The 14,639-nt window shown below is 32.1% G+C and overlaps 1 protein-coding gene across 1 annotated transcript; it reads right to left on the reverse strand.

Annotated features, from left to right (window-relative positions):
• Positions 1–627: 627 nt before the first annotated feature.
• Positions 628–10,130, reverse strand: LOC126841629 (zinc finger protein 436-like). The gene is made up of 9 exons (XM_050578210.1): positions 10,013–10,130; positions 3,990–4,044; positions 3,586–3,825; positions 3,458–3,529; positions 3,288–3,389; positions 2,877–2,981; positions 2,519–2,647; positions 2,000–2,107; positions 628–1,644 (listed from the first exon to the last, which is right to left on the reverse strand). Exons 1-9 carry the CDS (start codon positions 10,128–10,130, stop codon positions 930–932), a joined length of 1,644 nt encoding a protein of 547 aa, XP_050434167.1. The 3' UTR covers positions 628–929.
• Positions 10,131–14,639: the final 4,509 nt, after the last annotated feature.

The raw sequence follows: 14,639 nt of genomic DNA on the forward strand, positions 1-14,639 counted from the left end.
ATATTTTTTTTTTAATGCCTAAACATTTTATCTACCTATATTTTGTAAATACCTAAATAATATAATATAGGTACAAGTTAACTTTTGAATTAGGTAGTTAACTACATAATTTTTTTCTAAGTGTAAAATATATTACCAAATATCATATTTTATTTCCTTGTTTTTTTTATAGCTTAGTCAGTTTAACGTTGGGACAAAATGTATAGAAATTAAACAAGTCGAAAACAATTACCTTTTCACCTTTGTATAAATGTTATAACCCTATAATATGTATTTTGTATATTTTAAATACCTTTTAATTGTGCAATTTAAGTGAAGTATTTTGGGTGGTAGTTTCATTGTCTTATTTGATGCAGTCAAGTTTACTATGTGAAGGTAGGTGAAAATTATAAAGAAACATAATATAACAATTTGTTAAATATTAGAATAGAAGTTCATAATAACTTTCAGCATCATTTAGGTATCAAATAAATGAAATAAAATCTCAAATAACAAATACCACATTAATTGAACAATGTAATTTACACTATATAATAATAAAACATATTTATTTGAAAATACCATTTAAGTGTACACACATAAATTAGTTACTTGCGAATAATCATAAAATATACAATATGTAGAATATGAAATATAGGTAAATTTACAAAATTGTCAAGGGTATTCTTTGGTGATCAAGAAAAAGATATAACTTAATAGTAATAATTTGTGTACAAAACAACAACAATTATAAAATATAAAAGAAGAATTGGACATGTTGAAAATAGGGAGAAAACGTAAAAAAAAAACAAAAAGAGTGCATTCCTATACAGCGTTAAGTAAAGCGAAGAAAAACAAGGGCCAAACAAATCCAAAGGGTTTTATTCATCTGCATGTCACCGATGTGTTTAGATTTTTTTTAGGAAATTAAACCTTTTTAGGCACATTCGTCACCGAGTAGGGCTATCGTCGTTCTTGTGCGTTTTTTTGTGTCTTTTCAGTGTTCCAGACAGTGAAAATGTTTTCGAACATACTGTACATTCGAAAGGCCTTTCAGTAGTGTGTGTCATTTTGTGTCTACTAAGCGTTCCGGATTCCAAAAACGACTTGGAGCACACTTCACATTGAAACGGTCTCTCGCCCGTGTGTGTCATTTTGTGCGTTTTAAGATAACCAGGTAGACGAAACGTCTTTAAGCATACTTCACACTGGAAAGGCCTCTCCGGCGTGTGTGTCTTTTTGTGTGTTATGAGATGTCCAGATTGTGAAAACGTCTTGCAGCAAACTTCGCATTTAAACGGCTTCTCGCCCGTGTGTATCATTTTGTGCTCTTTTAAAATACCCTTTTTCGTAAACGTCTTCGAGCACATCTCGCACTGGTACGGTCTCTCGCCCGTGTGTGTCATTTTGTGCGCTTCAAGATACCTAGGCCGTGTAAACGTCTTGGGACACACTTCACACGGGTACGGTCTCTCGCCCGTGTGCGTCATTTTGTGCGTTTTCAGATGTCCAGACTGTGAAAACGTCTTCAGGCACAATTCGCACTGAAAACGCTTTTCTCCTGTGTGAATTATTTTCGGTCTTCTCGGATTTTCCGTAACAGAACCGGTTTCAGATTCTTCTTTAGCTCCGATACTTTTTGTCTCGACGTTTGACTCGCCAACACTACACAAAAAACAGGTAAAACAAATTATTTGGTAGTGTTGTCAATCTGTTAGTAATGTAGACAACAATGTTGTGGTTATAATTCATTCCATAAACATAAAAAAAATGTTTTAAGGAAAACACTGAATCATAAGTATAAGTTTGCAGCATATTTGGCCCTATACATTATGCACTAATCCGGTATCTGAATTGAGTAAATAATTCTAGTTAACATAATATCAAACTGTGAAAAAATTGAGTAAACTACTATTAATTATATTAATAATAATAACTAAGTTACTGGATTTTGATACGTGCACACAGATTTTAGGTTAACCGCAGGGGTAAAAACATGTACATGTTAAAATTAACTCACCCAGTAGACAGCGGCTCTGAAATTGAAAATGTTAAATCAGAAAATATGTTCTCGACTTCGGTTTCTTCAATTTTAATACTTGCTGTATCGCAGTTCGATTCAACGGAACTTTAAAAAAAGAAACAAGTAAAACAAATCATACAACAGTATTACCAACATCTAAAGTAAAGACAAACAAGTATGCTGTGACAATGATTTATTCAACGATACATACTATATTTACTCCTAAAGTAAATATAGTTATATTATTTGTTGCATGAGAAGCAAGTGAAATATTTTTATAAGAGGTGCCCTAGTACAATGTATAAAATAACTACCATCGTTCACATGAAACAAATACATTAAACCATTTATATCTTATAGGTACCGTCTTCGGCCTTATACATTAACTAACCCCAACCTAACCGATCAAAATTGTAAATAAATTCAATAAACGAATATACAAATTGAGTGAATAAACCAAATAAACCGATTAAAAGTGAAATAAATGAGTAAATCGTTATGACAAAATAGACTCACTCCGTAGAAAAAGGATCCACATATTCGTTCTTTATAACCGTAAAATCTTGATCAGCTTCAAGTTTAAATTCAGGTTTGAAATAACAATCTTCATCGATTTGGTCAACTTCCGATTTATTTACGGCCTCGCTGTTTAATTGTACAACAATAAAAAAAATAATGATATATTAAGCACTCCAGAAATATATTCTCTTTATTTATTTCAGATAAAATGGAGTTTAGTATACTGAAATGTACATAGGAATCCAGGCATTGATTTAAATTTACTTGACAAACATAATTGATTTGAATTTGGTCCTCTTCAGATTACTAATAAGGATTGAGTGTAAAATTAAATATCTAAACAAAATAAACTTACCCAGTAGACAGATGATGCTCTGGAATTGAAACAGTCCAATGAGAACTGTCTTCGACATCAGATTTTTCAATTTTAATAACCGTCTGAGGGTTTGATTCACCAACACTATAAAAATAAAAATAGAACAAATTATATGACAGCAGTCTCAACATCTATGAAGTATGTTGAATATATTTATTTGAGAAAAATACAATTTTGGCGATAACAATAACAATATTAATTTCGGTTGCTGATCTTTAGGCAGGGTCTAAGTTACTATATTTTAGGTTCTAAGAAAGTTAACAAAATTTTTGTACAAATATTTACTATTAATATTTAAAACAAATGATATGAGAGTATGCGAGTTCATCGAGTGTCAGCGCATCAAGCTCACAACTATTATGTTATGCTTTTTTTTAACTTACGACTTACCCAGTAGACAGATGCTCTGGAATTGACACGGTCCAGTCAGAACTGTCCTCGACATCAGATTTTTCAATTTTAAAACATGTCTCGAGGTTTGATTCACCAACACTAAAAAAAAAAAACAAATTATACGTCAGTATTCCTAATATCTAAATTTATCTTAGCTTAGACTGTACTTAGTAGAAAGAAGGTCCACATATTCGCCTTTTATAGCTGTGTCGTCGACTTCTGATTTAATTACAACCATGCTGTTAACAACAAAATATCAAATATTGCTTGGGTTTGTACAAAAATAAATTTATACCGTTCAGTCATATCGTTATCAATAATATTCTGTGTTATTTCCAAATATTGTGTATTGTCTCGATGCAGATCGCTGTTGAAATACGGTTGTATACTATCTGAATTCGAATCATTAGCACTCGACCGTACATTTTGCCGACGTTCCCTTCTTTCTGCTTCACGTTGTTTGAGTTCTTCTCTGTGCAGTTCCCTGTATCGTCGTTGACGTTCTTTTTTATTGAGAGCACCTTTATTGTCCGTTCTGTTATTACAAAAGCAGATAAATTATATTTTTAAAGATGGTATTCATTAGTTCAATGAAAATAAAAATGATTATGTCACATATCGTCGATATAAAATTTAGTTAGTAAGTAATTAATCCAAAATATATTAGTACATACATACATAGCGTGGATTTAAACTTACTTTGATGAATATAATTGGTTTGCAGTTTGTTCCTCATTCGAATCGTACTGAAGATCTGCACATAGAATGATACATGAATTAATACAAGTGTGTAACATAATTTTATAACAGTAATGGCGTGCCCATAACCTACCCTAATGATATTTGTTGTATTCAATACTTATAACTATTCATTTTATAATTAAAAAATGTCTAGAAGACTAAGACTATGTCTGTACTAACATCATTGCCCATGATCACGCGACAACTTTATAGCGAAATTTCCGGTTTTTTTTTGTTAAGTACTCACCTTGACTGGAAACTGGTGTGGATGGTTGTATTCTGTATTTTTAGCCCAATGAAGAAACAACCACTAAAATATTGTAATAATTTTAAAGTATTTTACTGCTTGACGTTAAATGTATCACCCTGTATACAGTGCTTGAATTGGAATACGATAGCATGAGAGCCACGCTACTATCAGCTTTAATTTCAGCATACCCTAGAGCAAAAATTAGTAGTTAAAAGGATATTTGGATTAAAAATACATCTGCATCTTAACTTCTGGGTTTAGAGTAAAATTAGAATTAGTATAAAAGTGTGATTAAAAAATAAAAATGAATAGTTGTACAGTTATTACGTGTTAGAGTGTAGCAAATAATTGTACTTGTTTAATGACCATAAAGTGTTTAAATTTAAAGCATAACAAATAGCTGGACAATACACATTTAGTCCATCAAATATTTTAGTATTTAAAAACATATTCAATTGATCATAATATAAAATCTAACTGCATTAACAAAATGAAAATGCACATGCACCCATGGAGGTACGACTAAACAGTCAAAAAATAATATGAATTTATGTTTACCTTGTAGCACTAACCAAAGTGGGCGGCATACAACATTGACAGCTTGGGATTCATTTAATTTTCCAATTTCAGTCGGTGGCATCAAATACAACAGACACTGAAACAAAAAATATCTATAAATTGTTTCAATTAAAAAAAATATATAAATATATATAGCGCTGCGTGTGGATCGTAATCATGACTGACCTCTTTCTAGTATAAATATTTACACAACCGCCCAAAGAGTAAAAGGGCAGTCGTTACTTTAAATTAATTTCCTTAACTCTGAAACTCGTATAATTGTATTTATTTAAAATGCGTTATGCCGAGTAAAATTAAGTTAAAGTAATAAATATATAGTTATATAAAAGATTTTACTCCTGGTATATGGGTTAGCCCTATGTTAGCCATAAAATACAATATAATTTATTATTAAATTATGATATTAGCGTGTAGATGGTAAGATGATAACTAATTCGTACGTAGACTCTGTTCACCGAGAGAACATACAGCGACCCGTTGCATAAATACTTTTAAAATATTATTTACCTACTATCCAACAACTACTTTGTACGGCAAGGCCATTATACTTTAAAACAATAAGACTCGGCAATCTCGTCGGTTTTCAACTCAAACAGTGATTCAATAACTCTAGAATTAGAACTTATACATACCAACAACGGTGGCTTTTCAAAAGTTGCAATATTTTTATTATTATATTGTTCATCATCACAAACGGTTAGGACCATCGATAAACAAATCAACAAAATCACATAATCCTTGGCAAGTAGGAAAGCACTTCCGGGGTTTTGTTATCATTTGACAACGACCAGACCAGAATCGGAAGACTTTAAACCACAATTATTGGCGATCGATCCTACAGGGGCTGTAGGATCTTACAACGCTGTAATCATTTATTCATTTATTATTAAAAATATCGTACAGTATAGTGCAATAATAATCACTTTATTCTTTAAAATATTATGTAAAACGTTCACATCAAAGTGTCGAGACGCAGCTACAACGAGACAGTCCAACGAATCGTTTTTCGTTTATCAAAATGTATCCGTTCGTGTAACACATACTAGGTATATAAAGCGAAACAAATAATTTTTTACCGAAATTCTTTAGAAATAATAATTATTATATTACAAAACAATTTTGCACTTTTCGATTAATGTGACATTCGACACTTTACCGTGTGTTATCATATTGATAACAAATTACCTACAAAACAGCAGCGCTTGGCCACCCCTGTTTCAACGTTTTACCTTCACTGCATTCTACCTTCAGCCAACCACGGTCGCCGCTGTCATCACATATTGGGCTGTATGTAAACTGCGCCAAAAATGACCCTTTTTCTATAAGCTGATATGTAAACTGCGGCAAAAAAAATTTAAACATTATACAAACTGCGACAAAGATGATAAGGTACATTCTACAAACTGCGACAATTTATTTTATATACCTACTATATAGTATATAATATACTATAATACGTACCGAATACCGATAAGAATGCTATCTTGTACCATATATTATTATAGATCTATGGTGTGCAATAGGAGTAAAGGTGTAAAAATTAAAATAAAAAAACAATTTTAAAATACATATTAAATTGAAAAATATTATTATTTAACTAACATTAAATTGTACATCTAATAATAGTAATAAGTTTTATAGACTACTGTAATATAATACTGTCTAAAAAAATAAAAAATTTAAATAATAATACATTTTTTTGTTGTTGTTCGTTTATAAATTTGTATTTTTGAGTAGTAATTTTGTTTCATTGTTGTATTATACCTTCTTCTGCACTCCTAACTTTTATGTATATATCAACTTGAATAATATGTTGTAGAACATGTATAAATGTATATAGTGACGGATGATAATGATGATAAAAATATGCATTCAATTTTGAAGGGAAAGATTCACTTACATTATTTGTTAAAACTTCTGATGATGATGCCCACAAAGAAGGAGGGAATATACCTTCCATATAAGTTTCTGTTAAATAATCGCAAAATTGTACTACACGAGTATATGTTACCGTATCAATATGTATTATTGTACATAGCTAATATAAGTATATTATATCCTATATAGTAGGTATATAAAATAAATTGTCGCAGTTTGTAGAATGCGCCTTATCATTTTTGTCGCAGTTTGTATAATGTTTAAATTTTTTTTGCCGCAGTTTACATATCAGCTTATAGAAAAAATGTCATTTTTGGCGCAGTTTACCATCTCCCACATATAGCACAAACAATATTATAATATTAGTCAGTAACAATTCACAGTATATTATAATAATATTTATTCTATTATGCTGTTTGTTTTTACTTTTTACGGTTAATTTTTAAAAGTGATTTATACTATATTATTTTATAGTAGGCAGTGTATAGCATTACAACAGAAATGGTCGGAATTTGTTTACTTTAAGTTTTATTAGGAAATTACCTGTTGATAAAAATCAATACCGAGTAAAGACAAAAGATCCTGGTAAATTTCAACTGGAGTGAATTACCTATCACACTTTTATATTATGTTTATTTTAAACATCAAATCTGTACAATATAAAATTCCTACGGTTTTATTATGTACAATTTTTTTTATCGATGTAATATGTATAATATTACATTCGAAGTTGATTATCAACTGATAACGAAATTATTACTATATAGTACATTTAATTTATATTTTACACTTGCTGACTACTTTTATTATAGTTTGAGTATGTTCATATACCAAAAAATATTGCAACTCCACCCCCCCCCCCCAGGCAAACAACCAAAGCCGCCACTGTAGTAGTGTTAATATTTTTTTTTTTTTCTAACTATAAATCGAATTAATTTTCAAATAGCACAATCAAATATTGGCATTTTAACGCCTATAGAGAAAACGGTAAACTTCACATTAAAAGGAAAATTGGAATCCGTCTTATTAATACGATCTAAAATTACATTGAGTTGTTTTTTATCAAACTTCCGCCAAAACTGAGAAAAATAGGTAACTTAAAAAGTTATGTAACTAGAAAAAAATAATATTTGTACGCCTTAAAATTAGTTGGATTGTACTTATATGATATTTTTTTTCCGCCCACAAACAACGTCCCTTTTCTCGTTTTATCTGATAATATTAATATATAGTTCTCTATTATAAAAAAAAAAACATATTTTATATTGTTATTAGTGGTAATTGTCAGCTAAGCAAACATTTAAATAACGAAAAATATGATATTTGATTTAAATATCACACAAAGATGTCTTTGAAATAATATCTATCTTAATAAAAAAAAAGTATACATCTAACAGGGATAAAAATGTACCCAACGAACTTAAACGTACTTTACATTACTTTGTCTATTTATTTTTACTAAAAAATGTCCAATAAAAACTAAAAATTAATTTTATGTTCTCGACGAGGTGAGAAAAGGTCTAGAATGCTATTATTTCCATCCACATTTTTCGTCTATAGTTTAAAAAGCAAACAATACAAAAATTATTTAATACATTACAAACCAGTTTTTGGTTTCACTATACTTAATGGATGAATTTAATATTTAGGTTAAAACTTGACTTCTAAAAGTTATCTTAAGCATTTGTCCTTTAAAATAATACCTACTGTAAAATTGTGTTTTAATTTACTATAGTAATTATAATTCAACTTACGTATATAACAAGCTCCACTTGCCAAAACAAACCGAAATATTTTTTATGTATTAAAAAAACTATCTGTACTATTTGTCAGTAAATAGACAATGAATTGGTTATATTTTTTAGCATGGCATATACCCCAAAATGTTTTAACATAAAACAAATTTAAAAAAATTTCATTTTACTACGGGTTTTCAACTATTGGCTAAATCACATATTGGGGGGCTAATGCCCCTTTAGCCCACCCCTAAGTACGTCTATGGATCTTTGACCGGGACTGGGACCCTTAAACAATATTAATCAATATAATGAAATGTACTTATGTAGATCCAAAAAAAAAAAGCCGAGACGGCGTATGCTAAAGCTTTACAATATACGGCCAGGAGTAATGACTTTTTTTTAAATCTTATTTGTAATTATTTTACTCAGCCTTGGCAAACTAAATTCCAGACAACGCCGGTCGGGATAGCTAGTATCTTTGTAGGTAAATTTAGAAAGGACAAGAAGGTTTTGCTCAGTGGAGAATATAATCGTAAACCAGCGCAGAAGATAAATCAGTACCTCACCGAGACTGTTCAAGACAACTTAAAAATAATAAATGCCGTGGACCTCATTCCTATTGTCCACCAGAGCGAGCTATTTTCAATCCGGTTCATACCTAGTGTCATTTTGCTATTCGCTGGCTTCCTATATTTTACAGTTACTAGTTGCTATGTATTTTGATTCACTCAAAACCAACTAGTATGAGCAAATGTTTTCAACGAACACTGACAATTTATTAAACATTAGACGTAACATTTGGATCGCTTGTGTTCAGTTTTAAATTACAGACTTGTGGAACCACTTGTCAATTATGTGAGTACACACCGTACAATAATAAAACCTTTAAACCTATTTGTTGTATGAACATGTCTCTTTTGTAAGCGGATGGATTACTCCAATTGGTACCATTTAGTTATTAAATTTACTTGTTTGTAAGAATTACAATCTTATGTATTGTTTTTCCTCTGATGTTTATCAAGAAATGTTTGGCTTACCCCAAATCCGGATATAATCGGTTTGCCAAAGCAGTTTTCCTCGTTTCCCATCAACCAAATCATTAAGCTCCAAACTTGTATTATTGGACTATAAAAAAATACAATTTTTATTTTATAGAACATTTCCTACTCTAATATTTTCTATAAGTGGCCTCTAAAACCTAATAGTGAGATTAATAACGAAAATGTTGAAATCCATTAGAAAACATTCATCTAAAGTTATACATTTTAATACTTTTACTATGGCTTTACTACTGGCTTGTCCAGAGAGGCGTGTTCAGTCTAGTCTGACAGTGGTGCAGAAGTTGATCGCTGGCAACGGCCCCCCTCCCCATATTGTGTTGCCCAATTTTAATCTTAGCTCGGGTAGGCAGTATCCCGTAGGATGTTTGCTAACCTAGTCACTCTAACCGAGCAGGTCCTTGTTCTCCCAGAGGCCTTTCCCCCGTTTGTTCAATCTGTCACGGATCGACGGAAGGAACTTGAACGTCCATCTACCTTTGGTAGAATTAGTCCAGCGGTCCTGCCAGGCTTCAACCTGTCGGTTCCAAGTCTCTGATCTTTGTTGTGTTTTCTGTGGCAAGTCTAAGCCTCTGGTTTTCTCCACTGCCTCCATATAGGCCACCAGGAGATCTAGTGGCATAGAACCTGATAACACCTGTAGCGCTTCCGTCGATGGCGATTTATAAGCACCAGTTACACTCAATAAAGGATTTCTCTGTATTATGAGCAGGGCATCTCTCCCATACCAATTGCTGGCTATACTAGCCTAATGCTGGCAACCGTACATGACTCTGGGTATAAATACCCTGTTATACAACACCACGAGGTTCGGCCTATGGTAACCCCAGTCCGCTCCATAAGAAACAATGCGGTCTTCCCCAAACGCAACGGCAAATCCGGGTACTAGGCTTCCTTTCAACACCACAGCACTGGATTTAGTTGCCAAAAACGTTAGTCCTCTTCCATCGCCCTACGCTTTGGTAATAGCAAGAATTTCTTCTGCTCTGGCTCGTAGCTGTATCCTAGTATTTGCAGTAGCCACTATGGCTATGTCATCCGCATAGGCCTGTGTCCGGGCATAATTCGGCAGTACCTCAAGAAGTAAGTCCTCCATAGTGATGTTCCACAAGAGTGGACCGAACACCGACCCCTGAGGGCAGGCTTTAGTTAACGTAATCGTTTCCGAGACTCTCCCTTGGGTCAGGGTAACTGTACTCTCGGTTAGATAGTCCATGGTTATCTTTCTCGTGGCTGCTGAGCATCCAAGTCTGGCCATGGTGACGAACAGTGTATATTTAATATTTTTAAACGCGCCACTAATATCAAGAAACATGCTCATAGCATAGGTTCCTTCACTGTTATCCACCCAACACAGATCATTGATTGCATTTGACGTCGATACCCCTTTAGTGAAACCGTATTGTCGGCCACTGAGTTTTGGTTCAATCTCCGCCTTGATCTTTGCGCAAATCTCGAACTCCACGGCTTTTGACAAGGTTGACAATAAGCTAACTGGCCTGTAGGACTAAGGTACGGTCGGGTCATTATCACCGGATTTCCTTATCACACTCAAATTGGCCCGCTTTCATGGGTTCGGAAATTTATGCTCCAGGAATATATCCTTGACCAAAGCGAGGAATTTCTCGGCGATCATTGGCCACGCGACCCTAACCATTTTTGCAAAAACTCCGTCCAGGAGCCTTATTGGGCTTTGTCCTCCATACCGCAGCCTTCACTCTGCCCATGTCGGTTTCGATAGAAACTAATTCTCCGACAACTTCTGGTAGGACCTCCATCTGCTCATTGGGAACGAGAGCGTGTTCACTAAGAGTCGGACTGTCCAGTAGTCCCAATACTCAGCTGGTCAAAACACAACATTCCAAGGTGTAATCAACTCTTGAAACTCAGGTTGCAACATATAAATATTTCATATGGTTGTGGGCACTGGTGACCAAGATGCCCTAATTTCTTACATCGCATGCATGCGTGCATCCTCCTCTGAAAATTAACAAAAATTTTTTTTCTTAACAACTTTCTAAGGTGTAATCAACTTTTGAAACTCAGGTTGCAACCTATAAATATTTGATAAACTTTTTAAATTAATGATAATTTGCTTAAAAATTGTTGAAAAAACAATAAATATTCAATTAATATGGAGGGGAGGGAAGGAGAAATATTTTACAACTTTACCGCACTTAACGAGTTAAAAAAGTTAATTGAATATAGATGTTACCATTTAAGTTTTATAAGTTGATGAAGCTCTAAAAGAAAATCAGAAAGATACATATTTGAATACGACCTCATATTGTAAAATAACATAAACAAAAGTCTTCAAATGGAAAACTACAAAATTCCAAATAGTTTAATAGAAATTGATTGTCTTATCCACAATGAATCTTCCAGTATAGTCGATTAATTGTTCATATATTCTAGGGACGTATTCCCATAGTATCTTATCAAAAGACAAATTTTTATTTTTGTTACTTACTTCCTGTTCCGCCATCCTCACCAGTATATCATGCTAAAAACCAAAATGAAAAAATAGTTGATAAAATTGCATATTTTAGATTTACCTATGGTCTAATATTCAGGCCTTAAATCTCAAAAACTTCACTTAAAAAAACAAAATAAAGAAAAAGTATCCACCCAGGGCCGGCTTTTTATGAAACGCTTTTTTTGTAACAATTGTTTCGGTTATGTGCCAGAGCTATGGCTTGAAAATGTCAGAGCGTTTTTCATAACTAAGTTTGCTGATGATTTGAAGCTTTATATGTTTGTTTCTGCTTATGCCGATTGCGTGAGTTTATAAAACTATTTACATAGATTCTGCTTGTGGTGTTCGTTAAATGGCCTGAATGTTAATACTCGGAAATGTTCCCAGATAACCTTTACTAGACGGAAATCCAAACCAAACTTTCAATACAGTATAAATAACAACTTAGTAAACCAACCTAAAAATAAATTGAAATTATTGCTTGATAAAAGTATACCAATAATATTGATTACATTTACAATTTAACACAGACCAGTTATAACTGTCTGTCATTTTATTTTTGTTATTTTATTTTATTTTTCTTATGCCATTTTAGCCCTAAAGGTAAAGCGTAATGCAGTTAATGCGTCATTAATTAATTTGATCTGTGGTTATATTGCGATACTTATAATATAGTGCCATAAAAATGTGCACTGGAAAAGGTGCTATTTCGAGATCACGCGCGCTTAGTGTGCTCTTTTTACATATTGGCAATTATCATGAAAAATACTATCGATTAAAATAATTGAAAAAAAATGTGTCCGGTAAAGACTTGTTTCAGAATTTTTTTCATATGACTTAAACAAAATAATATAGCAACTTAAAATATTTATATTAGGTATTTTTAGTAGATGTGTTTACAAATTACAAAAAAAAAATGAATTACCGGTTCAAAAGCATTTAATACTCTGAAAACTCTGAAAAATCTATGACTACTCATTATTAGGATTTTATCAGGGGTTAGATGCATTTTTCACAATTATAGCCAAAAGTAAAAACCCACGAGCCGCGGGACAATAGAAAGATGCCCTCGGCGGCCAAAGTATGCGAGATTAGCCGGTCTCGTATTCCCTTAATTAACTACAAAATAATATATTTGTTCAATTGATATGTTCCTAAATTACTCTGAATTGGCGCGATGTATGTGATCAAATCTAGATCATAAATGTGCACGGTATAATTATAGTCATAAATAATTTATATAGTATACGTAGTATATCATAAAAGACACCAGATTCACATGTTAAAATAACTTCTCGCTTTGCATCGAAGCTAAAATATTGAAGGATATTTATTAATTTATAAAAAAAAACTATCAAATAAATATGTTTACATTCATCCCCTTTAGGAATAGAGCATGTGGTGACAATTAAAACTCTACTAAGCTAACTATATGATCAAAAAGTAAAGCATATGTCTATATATTATGTATTTGTATAAATGTATCTTCTGGGTCATACTTGGTTAAGTACGTCGCAAGGCGGGCAACCGGTTAGAAAGCACACAAATAATTGCGTTGGCTATACCTGGGTGAGTATATTGGCAGATATACCACTGGTAAGCACGCTTGTTCACTTACATTAAAATTACAACTATGATAACACCCTCAAAGCCCCGAGCCGCGGGACAACAGAAGGATGCCCTCGGCGGTCAAAGTACGTGAGATTGGCCGGTCTCGTAAGCATTTAATTAACTACAAAATAATATATTTGTTCAGTAAATACGTACGATGCTCATAAACTTTAATTCTACAAGTTTATTTCTACTTCATTTAGTTTATAGTACGAATAAATTCCAGTTCCAGTTCCATTTTTAATTGAATTAATAAGCAAGTTATCAAAAAATATAATGTTATTTATAACAACATAAATGATCAACAATTAATAATGATTATAGTTTACAAATAGTTGTATACAAGTAGTGTACTTAGAACTACAACTGAAACAGGCATAATATATTAACCATTGTGACTATTAAACGACCATGTCAAACAATTTCATCAACCTATTTTATGATTTTTAATTTCAAACCTGATTTTTTTACTCGTCAAGTATTTGAGATTTAGTTTTATTAAAATTGAGGATTCATTGTGTTTGATTGTAAACTTTTTATTTTACCTCGTCTATTTAGTAGAAAATAAATTGTATTTTACCTTATATATGTAATAGGTGAACTAATTTTATAGTTTATAGGGGGGTAAAAACAAAAAACAGAAAAGAAGAGAAACGCTTTTTTAAATTATTTAAATATTTATTTACATAATTTTTTTAATTTTGAACTAAATAATTTACTACAATCAACCCTATTCCTCTTAAGAACCGATGACCAATTTTTGTTAGTACTCCTTTGTATGTGAACTCATCAAATGTTTGCCAGCTGCAAAAAAATAATAAAATATACTTAGTCCCTATTAAAATGTAAAAACAATAAAATAGTAATTATTATTATAATTTCGCGTATTGCCTTGACATTCTGATGAATATTTAATCTTTGGCTTACGAATATTTATCGAAAGCAGTTTAACTTGTTTTACGCATAAGTGATACAAGTAAAACATTTCTTGAGTATTACAAATGTAATAAAATATGT

This window comes from Adelges cooleyi, unplaced genomic scaffold, assembly GCF_023614345.1.
Source record: "Adelges cooleyi isolate 19-005CV unplaced genomic scaffold, UGA_ACOO_1.1 ACOO_flye_CR_arks_rails_tigmint_CR_PRNA_40, whole genome shotgun sequence".
Classification (NCBI taxonomy): domain Eukaryota; kingdom Metazoa; phylum Arthropoda; class Insecta; order Hemiptera; family Adelgidae; genus Adelges; species Adelges cooleyi.